The sequence below is a fragment of the Sus scrofa genome, chromosome 6 (assembly GCF_054392235.1).
Source record: "Sus scrofa isolate SSC_HxYL_T2T_F1_AM1 chromosome 6, Sscrofa_HxYL_maternal_Yorkshire_Landrace_v2.0, whole genome shotgun sequence".
In the NCBI taxonomy this organism is placed as follows: Eukaryota; Metazoa; Chordata; class Mammalia; order Artiodactyla; family Suidae; genus Sus; species Sus scrofa.
In genome coordinates, this window is record NC_139388.1 from 73,711,678 (window position 1) to 73,730,022 (window position 18,345).

Consider the following 18,345-nt stretch of genomic DNA (forward strand, 5'->3'; position numbering starts at 1 on the left):
TTCTAGTATTTAGGGAATTCAGTTATCTCCAAATCAAAACTCAGGCACATCTGAAAAAGAATGGATGTGTATACGTATCACTGAATCACTTTGTTGTACAGGAGAAATTATCTCAACATTGTCAATCAACAATACTTCAATAAAAATTTTAAAAAAAAAACCTCACACACATACATACCTATTCTGTGGTATTTAAATGTTTTGCAAAAGGAAATCATTTTTTTTTGGGGGGGGGCGCACCTGCAGCACGTGGAGCCAGGGATTGAACCCAAGCCACAGCAGTGAAATGCCGAATCCTTAACCACTAGGCCACTAGGGAACTCCAGGAATCATTCATATGCAAATAAATTTTAAAGTAACTCAACAAACACAATATACTGCTCCATCTTTAAATTCACAGATAATATTTTTAATTGAGGGAAGTCTGGTTTTCTCAGCTGGTAAGCTGTTGGAATAAATAGAAGGCAGTGTCTGGAGAGACGACAAACACATGGGTCAATGTCAAATACAAGCCAATCTCTGTCAAGAGCAGAGCCAAATTCCTGCATTTCAATTTAAACGACGTTATCCAACCCAAATACCACCATGCCACTTCAAATCAAAAGTGTTTCCTTTTAAAAAGATCTTTTTTACAAAACTCATAAAGTATAACAGATTAAACAAGTCTTTCAGCAATTTTCTCAGCCACTACAAAGCAAGGCATGGATGTATAATTATAATAAAGGGAACATTTAACAATTAATTGAGCCAGCAAATGCTAAACCTCCAGAGCTTAGGAGTTCAAACGCCTGCTCACTAAGCAAAAGGGCAAAGGATTTTAACATAACTGCAGGAATTCTCGATCCAATTAAACTCTAGGTAAATATAAATCTTGTTCCACTGTGATTGGGACTCTATCCGTCACAGTCCAGCCGATGTTAGTACCTAGCTTGGAGACGCAAACAAAAGAATTCCCACCTCTCTCTGACCTCTCCCAGGCCACTGCTCATCCAGTTCCTCTAAGGTTCCATCTGAACAGAAGTCTTCAGAAGCCTGGCTTTCACAACCAACCAATGAACAAGACTCCCCAACACGGAGCACACAGCTGTGAAGTAAGAACCTCCCTGGAGATATTCATGATCTGTACCTGCTTATCTTCACTAATTCACTTTCTTTCCTCATTCAGATTCCACACAGAGGATATGCATGTACATTCTCTCAAAAAGAAAACATAAACACACAATTTCTTTTTTTTTTTTTTTTTTTTTTGGTCTTTCTGCCTTTTCTAGGGCCATTCCCATGGCATATGGGGATTCCCAGGATAGGGGTTTAATCGGAGCTGTAGCCACTGGCCTACACCAGAGCCACGGCAGTAAGGGATCTGAGCCGCTTCTACAACCTAAACCATAGCCCACGGCAACGCCAGATCCTTAACCCACTGAGCAAGGCCAGGGATCAAACCTGCAACCTCATGGTTCCTAGTCGGATTCATTAACCACTGAGCCATGACAGGAACTCCTAAACACACAATTTCAAAGTGTCATCACTCCAGCAAATACCTTATTCATAAAGCATCATTCTGTGCCTCTTAGAGTTTGATAGGAAGCAGAAAGTTACAATGTAATATCTAACTGGTTTCAAAAATACAAACAAGTAAAAATTCTTTAACTGGATAAATAAAAAGCAATTATATATTTTTAATGTAGCATAAAATACTAGGTGATGGAAGAATTTTAGGAATTCTAAGAATGAATGGGCAGAACTAGAGGTTGAGGCAGGAAACCCACAGAGCAAAGACTGGCACTGTGGCCTACATGTCAAATCTGACCCACTGCCTGTTTTTATAAGGCCCACAAGAATGGTTTTTACATTTTTTTTTAATGGTTGGAGGAAAAAAAAGGAATATTTCTTGACGTGTGAAAATTACATGAATTGCAAATTTCAGTGTCCGTAAATAAAGTGCTATTGGAACACAGCCACCTCATTCATTTACATCTTATCCTTTGCTGCTTTCATGCCACAAGGGCAGAACTGAGTGTACGGCCGACAGCAAAACTGAAAATGTTTACTCTCTGGCCCTTTACAGAGAGAGTGTGCTGACCACTGCCCTAGAAGTACTTACTCCTTGAGTAAGTCACACAGCTCAGCTGATGATGTTTTTACAGGGTTTTTATTCGGTTCCTGACACATGTGCTCAGAAACCTTCTGCTACAAAATGCTCAAGAATGTCTCTAGTGGTTAATATCAAGCACAGAGGCCTGAAGATTAAAAAGTAAACCTTTGAGCCAATGCCTACCCAGTAACAGAGTGCTCCTAACACTGCACTTCCACTATCACCTTCTCCATCTGAAAACCCAGCTCCTTCTATGAATCTAGATCAAGGATGGCAAATATTCCCATTCCTGCGCCCAAGAACCACAGTGCCAAGCGATCAGAGCCCTCCTTCCAAATGGGCTACATTCAGCCTGGATCACCTGCTGCAGGAGACGAAATCCATCTTCGTCCAATTAGACCATCTCTCCCATTCTTCTCTTCTGGTTTGGACTTTAACACTCACTTCTCCTTTGCATCGTTCTTACACCTTTTCTTGTGTGAATCCCACATTTGGAACATGCCAAAGAGGACAACAGTGCAGAAAAAGTGGAATGGGTATGCTTGCTCTCTGGGATCTGTGGACAGGGCATTAGCAGGCCAAGTGACAGACCATCAATTAAATAAAACAAAACTGGGCTTCTAAGTCTCTCTCTCTCTCTCTCTCTCTTTTTTTTTTTGGTCTTTTTGCCATTTCTTGGGCTGCTCCTGCGGCATATGAAGGTTCCCAGGCTAGGGATCATTTAAAATAGGAGCTGTAGCCACAGGCCTACACCAGAGCCACAGCAACTCGGGATCCGAGCTGCCTCTGAGACCTGCACCACAGCTCACGGCAATGCCGGATCCTTAACCCACTGAGCAAGGCCAGGGATCGAACCTGCAACCTCATGGTTCCTAGTCGGATTCGTTAACCACTGAGCCACGACAGGAACTCCTGGGCTTCTAAGTCTCTTTATCAAAATAAATACTGAGTACGAAGGGGTTCTTGATAAACCCTGCATCCTGCACCCCCGCCCTTTTAGAAGTTTATATAATGCTTTACCTAAACTAGAAAGATGTAGGCTCTACTGGGACTTTAAGGGGGGGGGGGGGGAGCTCTCTGTGTTTACCAGGATAAGCCAGAGCTTCTTAAGAAGCAATTAACTCAACTTAGTCATCACTACCACCGAGAGAAAAGCTTTCTATCAACTATGACAAACTGAAACCAAGAGCAAGAGGCAAGTCCAGTTCAGGTGCAGACACAGAAACACACCCAAAGGGGAACAGGGAAGGCGCCGTGACTGAGCCCTCTGAATGACGTCCTGGAGAGCTCACGGTCAACAGCAGCCGCAGTAACGGCAAAGCAGAGGGGACTGAAAGCTCAGCAATGTCTCCACGCAGAGTGAACCTGAGCCAGGAATTCCACGTGGTTTCCACACTTCACTGAGATATTTTCTCAGCACAGACAGAGCAGCTTCCTAGGAAAAGTTCTGGCCTGAGTCTATACCTGCATCACAGAAAAACTTTATGAGCGCTTATCACCACAGGGCAGGCAAACATTCCAAGGAACATTTTAGACATCCTGAGGATTACACAGGCCTAAGGAAATAGAACCCAAGATCCTAGCAGAGTCAAAGACATTCATCTTTGGAAAGGAAGCACACCTATCTTAGGACCCCCATCATGTTCAACAGTCTCTAGAGTCAAGAGCAAAACTTTTTTAAATTAAAAAAAAAAAAAAAAAAAAAGAATCAAGCAGTTAACCATGAAAGAATTGTAGACGCTGATAAATAGTTAAATTAGATAATGTGAGGCCAGAAGCCACCTCCTTTTAAGGGCTTAGGGACAACAAATACCTTCCATTAGAAGGTACGTATCTTTTCAACCGAATTGAGTTAAAAATTAAGTAACCCCAATTTGGTGGTAATTATCTCCTTAAACTGATCTACATCTTTTATCCCTGAGACGATTTAGAATTAGGTAAAGAAAGATTTAAGAGAATCAAAAGTATATTAACAGTTTGGGGCTAATAAGAAGTCAGGATTTGGTATTTTTATTCTTTTTTTTTTTTTTTTCTTTTTAGGGCTGCACCCACAACATATGGAAGCTCCCAGGCTAGGGGTCGATTCAGAGGTGCAGCTGCCAGCCTACACCATAGCCACAGCAATGCCAGATCCAAGCCATGTCTGCTGCAAACTACACCACAGCTCACGGCAATGCCAGATCCTTAACCCAACTGAGTGAGACCAGGGATTGAATCCGCATCCTCATGGCTTCATTTCTGCTGAGCTGCAATGGGAACTCCCTTTTTTTACAGTAAAAAGGATGTGGCTTAGAAAAATATCCTTGTCATTCCAATTTTTTAAAGTAACACTCCCCAGGACCTTATCATATTCCTGGTTCTTTATAAAGAAGCCCCCTGTGTATGTGTAAATACTCATGTAATCCCCTTGACAGCCCTTGAGGTGGATACGCTAATTCCCATTTTACTGATGAAGAAACAAGGGCACAGAGGTTGCCCCTTGCCACTACCCGCCTTCCCAGTGGTCGAAGGAGAGTGATCTGTACTACCTCTCTGTGTAAAACTGATTCAGATGGGCAGTCAAGATTGAAACCTAAGTGACTTTATGCATAGCACTGAAATATCAAAGGCACTTTTCTAGGTTCCCCTAATTTATAGTTATGGTTTATTTCACTTAAAAAAGCATGACATGGAGTTCCCATTGTGGCACAGCAGAAACGAATACAACTAATATCCATGAGGATGTGAGTTCAATCCCTGGCCTCGCTCAGTGGGTTGGAGATTCAGCACTGCCATGACCTATGGTGTAGGTCACAGGTGCAGCTTGGATCCCACATTGCTATGGCTGTGGTGTAGGCCGGCAGCTGCAGCTCCAATTCAGCTCCTAGCTTGGAACCTCCATATGCTGTGGGTATGGTCCTAAAAGGCAAAAAGTAAAAAACAAAAGCATGATGTACATTGAGGTTTGTGTTAAAAGATCCCTTAACGATACATACCAAATATTATAGTCTAAATGTTGACGTTATAAACAAGACCAATCATAATTCAAAAACCCCTTTTTAGTGACTGTTAAAATTTGTCTGGGAGTTCCTGCTGTGGCTCAGCATGTTATGAACCCAACTAGTATCCATGAGGATGTGGGTTTGATCCGTGGCCTCACTCAGTGGGTTAAGAATCCGGCATTGCCAGGAGCTACAGTGTAAGTCCAATGTGGCTCGGATCTGGTGCCGCTGTGGTGTAGGCCAGCAGCTACAGCTCCAATTCGACCCCTGGCCTGGGAACTTCCATATGCCACAGGTGTGGCCCTAAAATATGTGTGAGTATGTGTATGTGTGTGTGTGTGTACGGGTGAGTGTATAGTCTGATTTATAAAAGGGATAAGATTTGAGCCAAAAGGGATAAGTTGAGCCATGTCTTTTAATTTGTAACTTTAACAAACTGAATACCAATTTTTCAAACCAATGTAAATTTTCTAGATAGTCTTTTCTATGCATAAATATCAGCCTGAGGACCCTTCCCAACAAAGTCCTTACATCAACCACTCTGTACATGTGTTTACTGCCCAACTCCTAAAGGAGGCACAGCTGAGACATTCAAGACCGGCCACTCGAGAAACAGAGGGTAAACACTCGGGCATGTACTCGCCAGCCGTGCCAACTTGGGGAATGAATAACAAATAGCCTAGAATGTGTCAGAGACTTTTCTGGGTACATTGATAAGCTAACAGGGAAAAACACCCCTGTCCTTCTGGAGTGGACCAGCAAGGAAAAGACACAAGAGAAATAAATGGGAATGGCCGTATTTAAACCAGGTGCAAAACACCAAGGGATAAGAGACGCTGTAATTCTACCCCCTCTATCACACACCTCTTGCCTAGAAAAAGCTGCTTATGAACCAGCACAACCCGCACATTCCGCTGACGTAGTCCCTCTACTTACCTATCATATGCATAGCAAGCCCAACTATTTCTAAATGTCCATGTGCTATTCTAGTTCTCCCTGGATCTAGTGCCACAGTGTAAGTCTCCTGATGAAGCAGTATCCGCTGAGCACGTGTGGTTTTTCAGGCCATCTCCCATCCACTCCCCACCAAACAGCTCCCTAATTTCCCTGAAGGAAATGACTGCAGCCCCACCACGTGCAGTTGGCGGGGGGCGGGGGGGGGGGCACACATCAAGAGCTCTGTCTTTTTTCATCCAAGACACAGACATGCAATTCAAGTATCACCAAGTGAATTGACTCTTCTGAGACTGTGACTTGAGCTGGAAGACAGCAAGACAGGAAAAGGCCAAAGGGTGACTATTCAGGTACCAGCACCCAGAGGGAGTCTGAGGAGTTTCTGCTGGCCCCAAACTGGAACCGCCCTCTGAGGCAGGACTGCACCCATTCTGTGAGTTACTCTATCAGCAAATTATTTTTGTGTGTGATGTAGCCAATGGTTCCCAGCTGACATTTGAAAAACTTTAACAAAATATGTTCACATGTATTGGATCACATAAACTATGTATTTTCCCTTCAGCTGCAAGGTAAGGTTTCAAATCCAGTAATCAACATTAGCCTAAATAGTCTGCAAAAACTTCTCCCCACTCAGCATACCCCCCTCAACTATTATGCATTTGCCTTTTTAGCAATGGGGGTGGGGGGGGGGGGGGGCGCACACACATCCAAGAAATGCAGAAGTTCCTGGACCAGGGATTGAAATCACCCCACAGCAGTAACCAGAGCCACAGCAGTGACAATGCAAGATCCTTAACCTGGTGAGCCACAGGGAACTCCAACAATCAGGTGAGATAGATATATCTCTCTCTCTCAAGTGAAACATATACGAGTATGTATATATGTGCTATATGTGTATGTACACATGTATATACATACACATGCATACATGTGTGTGCATGTATGATGTGTATCAAGTATATTATATATATATATCTCAAGTGAGTGATGGATAAACAATTTCTGGAAGCAGGCAAAATATAATTTAGGAGTAGAAGAAAGAAAAAGCAAATTATTCCATTTGCATTTTCTAAGGAATAGGCCTATCCAATTTTCATTCGACACAAGTGTGTTTATTATTTTAACTATCTTCAGCAGTTTTGCATGTATCCACCCACTCTTGGCTTTTTACCCAATTCTCCCAAGCCTGTGCCATCTTACAAACTGGCTGCATGGCCTCCGTTTCCCCATATGTATAACAGGGAAACGGTGACTCGTGGGTAGAGACAATTAGGACTGGAAAGTCTGTCTGGATTCAGGTACACAGGTCGCTCTGCAATGAGGCTCTTGAGAAGATCCAAATCTTTCCCAATCGACTGGCAGGAATTTAATTCTACAGCCATCTCTATTCTTCCTGAGAGACATACGCTGTGTTTCATACCAAAACCTCCTGCCATGAAAGAGTATCTCCTTCTCTCCCTTTTTTGGATCTGCCTAAATGCTGGTCTGCTGTAAACAAGTGACAGGTGTGCTGGGATGCGGGTTCCCAAGGTGGAGCTCTTGTTTTCTATTTGTGCATTAACCTGAAAGAGAGTGGGAAGCAGTGATCTAGATCAGTGAGTCTCAAGCTTTAACGGGTATTTAAATCACCTAGGAATCTTTTTTTGTTTGTTTGTTTGTTTGTTTGCTTTTTTAGGGCTGCATTCACAGCATGGCTGCCAGCCTCCGCCACAGCAATGCTGGATCCAAGTTGCATCTGCAACCTATACCACAGCTCACAGCAACACCGGATCCCCGACCAAATGAGCAAGGCCAGGGAGCAAACCCACATCCTCATGGGTACTATTCGGATTCATTTCTGCCGTGCCACAACAGACACTCCCTTACCTGAGAATCTTGTGAAAACAAAAATTCTGACTGAATGGATGTAGGGTGGAACTGAGACTCTGCATTTCTAACCAGCTCTCACAGGATGCCCATCTGCAGCCAACACCTAACACTCAACCAGGTGTCTAGAGTACGTGTTTCACTAGACTTTCCTGTGAAACAGAGAAAGACACGGTTAACCAGTTTTAAAATTTCTACTGCTTCCCGGTCTCTTGGTTAGAGTAACTTCAGAAGTGTCTTTGGTTTCTTCTACCCTCATAAAGTAATAACTTCTACATTTTAAATTCTTTTCTTTTACATGTGCAGGATCTGAATAACTTCCTAATGAATACTAAAAAGTAATAATTTCTTGAGGCTTGGGAAAAAAATAAAATTTCAATAGAAACAAAAAATAAAAATTAATACAATCCACAACTGAAAGTACTTACAATGGGATTAAAGATAAGAAATCCACTTTCACAACTGTTCCGAGGACACACAACTGAGAGAGGTGAAGTAGTCACTAAAACTCGGGTCACTCAAACCCGAGTCCACCCAGCAGCAAAGCTCTTCCTGCCTGTTATGGCTGAACTGCATGGCCCCAAAATTCTTAGGTTCAAACTCCTAACCCCCAGTACCTCAAAACGTGACCTTCTTTGGAACGAGGGTCACTGCAGATGTAATTATTAAATGAGCTAGGGCTGAATCCACTATGACTGGTGTCCTTTTTATAAAAGACAAATGAAGGAGTTCCCGTCGTGGCTCAGCGGTTAACGAATCTGACTAGGAACCATGAGGTTGAGGGTTCGGTCCCTGGCCTTGTTCAGTGGGTTAGGATCCAGTGTTGCCGTGAGCTGTGGTGTAGGTCGCAGGAGCGGCTCGGATCCCATGTTGCTGTGGCTCTGGTGTAGGCCGGTGGCTACAGCTCCGATTCTACCCCTAGCCTGGGAACCTCCATGTGCCGCAGGAACAGCCCTAGAAAAGACAAAAGGACCAAAAAAAAAAAAAGGACAAATGTAAACAGACACAGAAACAGGCACCAAGGGGAATGCCATTCGAAGATGCTGTCAGGCCAGCACAAGCCACCAGCAGCTGGGAGGGGCCAGGAATGGGTCCTGCAGCACCTTGATCTTGAACTTGCAGCCTACAAAAGGGAGACAGGTGTCTCCGTTGTTTACGCTACTCAGTTTGCGGTACTTTATTCCTGTGAAGCATGACAGCCCTGCAAAGTCGTGCAGGCCCTCACTGTGCTTCTTCCCAGATAAAAAAGTCTAAAGAGGACTGCGCAGATACGCAATTTCACCCAGCCAGTATATGCCAGGGGACGATTTTGGACTTGATCCTACTGGCCAAAGGGATCCATTGAAAAATCTTTAAGCAGGCTAATGTTAGGGTTATTAAGTGCAAACAATCTTGTGACACAAATCAAACCACTGTCATTCACACTTGTCCTAAAGGTTCCTATACGCCAGAACTTGTGTTTCTTACCATACAAAAAAATATTCTTGCAATTATCAGAAAAACTCTCGTCCCTGCCCAAATAAGAATGCCTCTAAAAAACACCTCATGTGCATGTCACTTCTACCTAAAATTCTTTCAAATATAAAGGTATAAAAAGTTACAGATCAAATTACAGAGCTTTAATTTTCTCTGAAAATGTTATGTCCCTGGAACACCAAATGCCACAGTTATGTTCTGCTTTATTTAAGAGAATGCTTATCTGATTGCAGTTAGATAAGCTTTCAATTATGCAGAAAATTAAAGTTTTAAAACCAACTTCAGCCTCCTAACTGGTTAGAGAACAACCCTCAGTGAAGAATCAGTAGCTACATGTTAGGACATAAAATCTGGTAACACTCATCCCTCTTTAAATAGGAATTTGAACCAAAGGGAAACTACGCATTTTTAAAAGCTTCATGTTTTAACCTTTAAAGCAAATTTGTCATTGAAGTATAACACACACACAGAAAAGTGAAAAAACAAAACAAAACAAATACCACACAAGAGTTCCCATTGTGGTGTGGCAGAAAGGAATCCAACTAGGATCCATAAGGATGCAGGTTGGATCCCTGGCCTTAACTCAGTGAGTTAAGGATTCGGCGTTGCCATGAGCTGTGGTGTAGGTCGCAGACGCAGCTTGGATCTGGCAGTGCTATGGCTGTGGTGTAGGCCAGCAGCTGTAGCTCCCATTTGACCCCTAGCCTGGGAATTTACATATGCCATGGGTGTGGCCCTAAAAGACCAAAACAAAAAACAATAACCAAAAAAACCCACACAGCAAAGTGAAAAGCATGATACATCCTCACATAGTGAATAAATCCATGTAACCAGCACTGTCAACACAAAACAGAACACAACCAGACCCTGAATGTCCCCTTCATGCTCTGTTCCAACCACTAGCACCCAGCACGGCAACTACTGTCCTTACTTCAAAACACCAAGGGTTAGTTTTACCGGTTTTTTTAAACTCCATTTAACAGGAACCACACCGTATTAAACTCTTCCATGTTCACTCAACACCGGGCTAGATTAAGAGTCAACAGCTCATAAATATATGCGCATGCATGTGTATGAGTATATAAAAGTCTTTTATACGCAAAATTTTAACTTCTTGAAAAATTTCATTTTGTTCAAGAAAGCAAAAGGAACACAGGCATAACTAACTTGAAAATAGAGTCTTAGATCTTTTTCCTCCTCTCATGTCCATGATGGAGGTTTCTGATATTCTAGGAATACTCAGGGTAGATGGGAGAATCAAAAATTATCAGGTGAAACGACAGAACACAAGAAAGAGAGAACCAGCTTAACAAGCACGCTTTTTTTAAACGGCCACACCCACAGCATATGGAAGAAGTTCTCAGCCGAGGGACTGAACCTGAGCTGGAGCTGCAGCAATGCCAGAGATGAAACCCGTGCCTCTGCAGTGACCTGAGTCGCTGCAGTCAGATTCTTAACCCAGTGTGCCACGGTGGAAACTTCCTTAATAAGTATTTTTTAAAGGACACTTTCCTTGTCAAAACAGCAAGCAAAACTGATATGTCACAATGAAAAGATCCTCTCAACAACTTCAATTTAATTTTGCCACTATTTTACCTGATCAAGGAATAAAGGAATCACAATCACTGACTGAAAACAATGGCTATCCTGTTGGTGGGAATATAAACAGGAAAACAGCATGAAAGTTCCCCCAAAAATAAAAAACATGACTACCATGTGACCCAGCAATTCCACCTCTGGGTATGATTCTGCGAGAAATGAAACTGCTACCTGGAAGAGCTATCTGCACCCTGAGGTGGAGTGTGGCATTTTATTTATAAGCACCAAGACCCAGAAACAACCTGGGTCCCCTGACCTATTTAGACTAAAGAAAATGTGGTATAGATATACAATGGAACGTTATTCAGCAATTTAAAAAAAAAAAAAGAAGGAAGGAAATCCTGCCATCTGCAACAACACAGAGGAAACCCAAGGCATTAAGTGAAGTAAAACAGTCAGACAGAGGAATGCTGTATGGTCTCACTCCTGTATGCAATCTAGGAAAACCAAGCTCAGAAACTGAGAGGAGTGGTTCCCAGTTGGGGAGGGAAATGGGTGAAGGCAAACCCCAGTTCTAAGATCGGTAAGTTCGGGGGATGCAATGTACAGCACAGCAGTTACGGCAAAGAATACTGCAGTGTATAGTCGAAAGTTGCTAAGGGAAGAGCTAGGGGGGGTGGGGGGAGCACACCTGCGGCATATGGAATTTTCTGAATCCAAGAAGCAGCTGCGACCTAGGCCACAGCTGTGGCGATGGCAAATCCTTAACCTACCATATACCACAGTGGGAACCCCGAGATGAGATTTTAAAAGTTCACACCACACACAGAGAAAATGGTATTATGTGTGGTGAGGGATCTATTATTAAGTAACCTCACTGTGGTAGAGTCACTGTGCGATAAATACATACATAACAACCACTGGGTTGCATATCGTAAAAAATTCTACCTTGGTAAAGCTGGGAAAAGACGGAAGAAAACAGAAGAAAGAAATGAATATGCCATCCCATGGCAAACTTTAGAAATCAATATCCCATGCGAAAGAAGCCCGCAAGGGAAATCTGCTGCACCCAGCTGCGTAATAAATCAATTTGTTACCGTGACAGTCATCTCCAAAGGGAGGAACGGCGGACAGACAACAAAGAAGGCAGATGAGACACCGAGGCAATATCGAAACAGAGCCCCACAAGGTTTTTGTCTTGCTTTTTATTTTCTAACAAGTCTCTTAAATCACTCATCGGGAAATAAACGATTTAAGACAGGCCTCCAGAAGCATTATTCCAACTCTGACATCATTCGTCAGTCAGTACATTTTTGAAAAATATTTCCAGAAACTTATTTATTCAACAAATATGGAATACACACTACGCATACACTAAATGGTGGTAGATTCCTGGAATTCAACGATAAGCAAAAACAGAGCTACTGCCTTTATGGAGGAGAGAGACAGCTATGAATCCTAAACTAGTAACAGAAATAAATAGAAAGTTCCCGTTGTGGCTCAGCGGTTAATGAATCTGACTAGAAACCATGAGGTGACAGGTTCGATCCCTGGTCTCGTTCAGTGGGTTAAGGATCCAGCGTTGCCATGAGCTGTGGTGTAGGTCGCAGATCCTGTGTTGCTGTGGCTGTGGTGTAGGCCAGCAGCAACAGCTCCAATTAGACCCCTAGCCTGGGAACCTCCATATGCCACGGGTGTGGCTCTAAAAAGACAAAAAAATAATAATAACAATAATTGGAGTGTCCGTTGTGGCACAGCGGTTAGCAAATCTGACAAGGAACCATGAGGTTGCAGGTTCGAACCCTGGCCTCGCTCAGTGGGTTAAGGATCCGGCGTTGCCGTGGGCTGTGGTATAGGTCACAGATGTAGCTCAGATCCCACATTGCTGTGGCTCTGGCACAGGCCAGTGGCTACAGCTTCAATTCGAACCCTAGCCTGGGAACCTCCATATGCCACAGGTGCAGCCCTCAAAAGACAAAAAAAAAAAAAGAAAGAAAGAAAGAAAATCATTACTGATATAAGTTGTAGAAGAAAAGACACATAATGCCCCGACAGTATCTACTAAGGCAACCTGGATAATGTGAGAGGGAAAAGAATAGTAATTAAGTGTATGGGGAAGAGGAGGGCTCAGTAACCAGAAGCAACAATAAATAGGTGCAAAGGCCCTAAGGCAGGAGGTAAAGTCCCCTATGCTGAGCTGCTAAGGGCAAAATAAAGACAACCCCAGAGATGAGGAGCAGGAACGAAAAGGACCAGTTGTAGATTAAACCTTAGTTGGTGACAAATTCTAAATACCCAATTTCTCAATGAAATTTCATTCATTTCAGACCAACTAATCTGATCATAGGCCTGTCCCCCTAAGATAAGGAAGTACAGTTATATAATATCCCCCCCCTTTTTTTTTATTTTTTAGGGCCATATCTGCAGCAGATGGAAATTCCCAGGCTAGGTGTCAAATCGGAGCTATAGCTGCCAGCCTACGCCACAGCCACAGCAATGCAAAATCCGAGCCACATCTGCGACATACACCACAGCTCATGGCAATGCCAGATCTTTAATCCATTGAGCATGGCCAGGGATCAGACCCGCATCCTCATGGATTCGCTTCCACTGCGCCACAACGGAACTCCTATAATATCTATTTTTATCCTCATGGTATCATCACTGCTAGGTTCATTCTTAATGACATTTTGGGAAGTATCTATAATTTATACTTGAGTATTAAAACCAATTCAGAAAGGGAAGAAGGAAAAAAAATCTGTGATTTAAACACTGAAGAAACAAATGAACAGATAAGATCTACTATTAGAAAATTAGGAGTTCCCATCGTGGCGCAGTGGTTAACGAATCCGACTAGGAACCATGAGGTTGTGGGTTCAGACCCTGCCCTTGCTCAGTGGGTTAACGATCCGGCGTTGCTGTGAGCTGTGGTGTAGGTTGCAGACGCGGCTCGGATCCCGCGTTGCTGTGGCCCTGGCGTAGGCCAGTGGCTACAGCTCCGATTCGACCCCTACCCTGGGAACCTCCATATGCCGTGGGAGCGGCCCAAGAAATAGCAAAAAGACCAAAAAAAAAAAAAAAAAAAAAAAAAAAGAAAGAAAATTAATAATACAGTGAAGAAAGCCTTTATGATGCCCCACGAGGTCCCTACCGAAAGACTTATAACTAACCATACAGAATCTCTGCAACTGGGTAAAGATAATGGTGTTTCATCACTAACACAAGAGTAACTTTAGTCCTTTGCACCAAGAAAGGAAGACAAAGGAAAAAACAAAAATAAAAATGAAGCCCAACCTGGGAATCTAATCACAGGGAAACCTAAGGAGTAGGCAATATTCTTTGGAAGGGATAAGCAATGAGATTCTGCTGAATAGCACTGGGAACTACCTTTAGTCACTTATGACGGAGCAGGACGCAGCATAATGTGAGAAAAAGAATGTGTGTGTGTGTGACTGGATCACTCTGCTGTACAGTAGAAAACTGACAGAACATCGCAAATCAGCTATAATGGAAAAAATAAAAATCATTTTTAAAAGAATAGGCAGTATTTTAAAATCCTCCATTTAGAAAGAAGCTATTTGGAGAAGGCAACTAAAGTCAATGAGCTTCAAATGCATAACCCAAAAGAAATGAAACCACTAGAAACACAAAGACAGTTTCCTCACCAAGAGTCAAGCATCCACACACCTGGCGGGATGCACACTCCAGGCCCCAGCACGGCTGCCCACCCAAGCACAAGGGGCGCCTCTTAGGAAGTGGTTTTGCTCTGGGAGCCACAGAAAACCTTCAAGGCGCTTCGGTGTAGACCCTTTAGAACGTATTTAGCTTCCACAGAGGCTGTATCTTTTTCACCTTTCACAAAGGTCCTCAGACTTACTGAAGTCGTGTCTGCCTCCCCAAGTACACGGTTCTCCCAGAAAACAAGAACTTACTGTTTTGTAAATAAGCCATTAGCAGCCTCCCTCCACAGAGTCTTCTAGTCAAGCAGGAAGCATTTCCTATCATCCTGCAGAAGGTGCAGTATAACTGAGCAACAGCTCTCAAACCAGCTTTCTCAAAAACAGTTTTTTTCTTAGGGAGATTATTTAGCAGAAACAAGTTGCCATAGGCCCATGAATGGGAAAAACCACCCCAATGTTACAGAAGTGTCCTGAACAGCACAACTTCCCCTCTCTCCCAAGAGGACGGGACATGGATTTGACACCAATACCCTGGGGAGGCGTCCCCACTGACCCAGGAGTAATCCTGCACCGAGATGAGCTGGCATCTACTCGGCAGCCGGCCTTCCGACAGTGATCCAAACAATCGGGGTGCAAAGCGAACTGGTGCTGATCAAGAGAACGGGGTAACAATAGATCTTTCCTTACTTTCGAGTTTCCATCTTACGATCTACCCAAGGTCACACACACTGCTCCTTTCTCATGATCTAGAACCCAACAAGTCCATAGCAAGCAATCTGTGCTAAGTCCAGAGTGAAACAGGCTCTCCAGTGGCTAAAGAGATTCTGACTATCCCAGAACTAAATCTGAACCCAAGACCCTAACCTGCTGTAACCTGCCCATTACCAAACTGCTAAAAGAGGGCTCTACCGTCCCTACAACTCAACTCGGACAATTTTTTATCACGTAAATATCTTCTCGGTTATTCATCAACCAAAAAACTATAGTTGTGGATACAGGCTTATCTGTTTAAATTATTTCTATATGGGGGAGGCGGAATCTGGTCCTTTATGTGACATTCAGAACAATGACTGCACTCCTCAGTAAGACAACTGTACTAGGTTAACAACGTAATCTCTTGAATCTCCCACTCAAGGAAAAACTGGGAGGCTTTTCATCCGTTAATTACATCTCATGAAATGTGTGTCATTCCTCGGCACTATTAGCAATTCAAACAAACTGATTTTAGCTAGTTTTACTGACTTCTGTTTTGTTTTGTTTTGTTTTGAAAGTATCTTCATACATACGAAATACATCAAGTGAAAGAGACAGGTTTTGCTGGTGTCCAACAGGTTCTGAATGACTTGTTTCTCTGGATCTCATCTAAAAGCTGGGCCTGCCTCTTTCTGAACAACTGCTATAAATACACCTCAATATACTGAGTGAACAGAGTAAGTATTCTTTCTCGGGAAACAAAGTTAGCTGCTTCCTCTGTTATCACTGACTGGAGACCCTGAAGCTCATGCTTTGAAAGAGGTCCCCAGGAGGAAGGAACCTTGGTCTGAGCATCATTAAAAAACACCTTTCTAGCTTCTGCTCACTCCCATGGCCAATGGAAAATGACCTGCTTCCAGGAATTTTCAGGTTGACCTGTCCCACCCCGGACCCCACTCTGCAGAGTCTCACTCAGCACAGCCTGCTTCGTGTTGAAGAGAAAAAGCAGGTGGGAAGCCGGAAGATGAGAACTGCGGAGCAGATGGCGCGGGAGAGGACAAGCACCAGGAGAAGACGGGGGACAGGGCACACATGTGCCCCCAGCGGGACGGGGAGGGCGGCCTGCAGATTCCCTGCCCCAAACCCCAAGCTGCTCCTCGGGGGGCTCCCAGCCTGACTCCATCCGCACGCTGACACAGTTTCTCTCTCACGAACCCCGCCAAGACCCAAAGGTGCCTCACCTCCTGGTCTGTAGACAACGTCATCCTCAGTGATGTACGATGTTATCTCGCCAGTGTCTGTCCTTTCATACCGAGACTTTTTTTTCGGGGGCTTCTTCTTGTTCTTCTTCGTGGACTCCTCCGTGGTGGCACTGTTGTTGTCATTGTCCTCATCTTCGCTATGATCACTCTCAGCGTAATTCTTGGCTCCTCCTTCCAAGGTGCAGCTCCTGCGGGGCCTGGAGTTCTCGCTCTCCCTGGCTTTGTCTCTCTTCTCCCTCTCTCGGTCCCGATCTCGGTCCCGGTCCTTCTCTTTGTCTTTGTCTTTGTCTTTGTCAGCTGTCATGATTCGCCACGTGCCTTCTTCTGTCCTCTCACGGCTGGGCCTCCGTGAAAGGTAGACAGTAAGCCTGGGCTTCAGTCTTCTGAATTTCTCACTCAATTCCAGGGAAAATCCAACCACTCCAACCACCCCAACGTGCCAAAAATGCTAGAAGAGAAAAGAGAGAGACATTGGTTTCCCTTTAACATGTTCTCGTATCTCCTTCCTGAGGAAGCTTTTGCTAAATGAACCTCTTACCCACGCTTTAGCACTAAACACGCATTGGCCACAGGGAAAAAAGTTAGGACAAGGGACACAACATTTAAATGTCAACAGTTTTTGCCCCCCGCTAGCATACAGACTGGATTTTTCTATCACACCAATAATAATAATAATAATGCACAGGACTAAACTATACTTTCTGTACAAACTGTCTTCCGCCTTTACCCTGGGAAGCAACATATGATAGGTACGATTACACAAGAGGAGCTCCATAATCCACAGTATTAATTTAGAAGGGAAAGAACCTGACGTAAAAATTAGTTCCACTTGAAAAAACAAGTCGTTCGGATGGCCATGGAACATGCCTCAGAACATCTCACAGTATACTAGCTTCTGCAGGCTCTATTTCCAGAGCTTCTCCCAAGAAAAATATAAGAGAACTCAAATAAGAGTGACAACCACAAGCCAAGATTCTTTTGCCTTCAATCATAAGTTTTGACATCTAAGTCTACCATTACAGGTTTTTTCCAGGGGGAAAAAAATGGTTTCTCTAAAGATATATTATCTCCGCCTCAATAAAACGAACAGCTTCCGAAAACAACCTTCCATCTTTGGGGAATATTAGGTGGTTTTATACACTGTTCCAAATTTCCGCTATTAATAGTTTCCCTAATAAACTTCCCCCCTGAACTAAAACCCCAAAAGGAAAATCTCAAGTTCTTAAGAATTTATAATGAGAAGAGTGAATCCCCAAATCCAACCCACCACAATTCTTACAAAAATTTTAAAGGGGGAAGGGGTATTATATTATTTACAAATCAGTTTTGGAACCGTCATAATAACCAGTACTTTATCTTTTATCGTCTTCTCCAATATCTCATCTCATTCACTCAACAATCTATGTGTCAGGTGTTCAAAAACTAAAGATACCGTGAAGGAAAACCGTATGGTCCTTGTCCTCAACGCTCTAACGCAAAAAAAAAAAAAAAAAAAAAAAAAAAAAAGACAATTGATCAGTATGAGAACCATCTGTTTCTCATGTTACTAAGGCTGGGTAGGAAACATATGCAAATACACAAAGATCGGTCCTCTTAGACAACAACAAACAACTCCATTTGTAATTACATGCCTGAGACGCAGAGAAAATTCTCTTTGGTCATGGCAAAACCATAAAAATTATCACATACTCCCTCCAAAGCTCTTAGATCAAATCTGATGCCCGAGAAGACCTTCCTATAAGCACTTCAAATATCCTTAGGCACTCAGGAAAATAAAAAATGTTAACCACCACCTTTGGGAG

At 43.2% G+C, this 18,345-nt stretch overlaps 1 protein-coding gene across 6 annotated transcripts in view; it reads right to left on the reverse strand.

The window, feature by feature from the left end:
- The window catches only part of RERE (arginine-glutamic acid dipeptide repeats), a 403,553-nt gene that overhangs the window by 239,930 nt on the left and 145,278 nt on the right, over positions 1–18,345 (reverse strand). For all 6 annotated transcript variants that reach the window (XM_084962664.1, XM_084962662.1, XM_084962666.1 and 3 more), the window contains exon 2: positions 16,523–16,991. In XM_084962664.1, coding sequence (XP_084818790.1) covers positions 16,523–16,847 — 325 coding nt within the window. In that variant the 5' untranslated portion in view covers positions 16,848–16,991. The remainder of the gene's footprint in view (positions 1–16,522; positions 16,992–18,345) is intronic.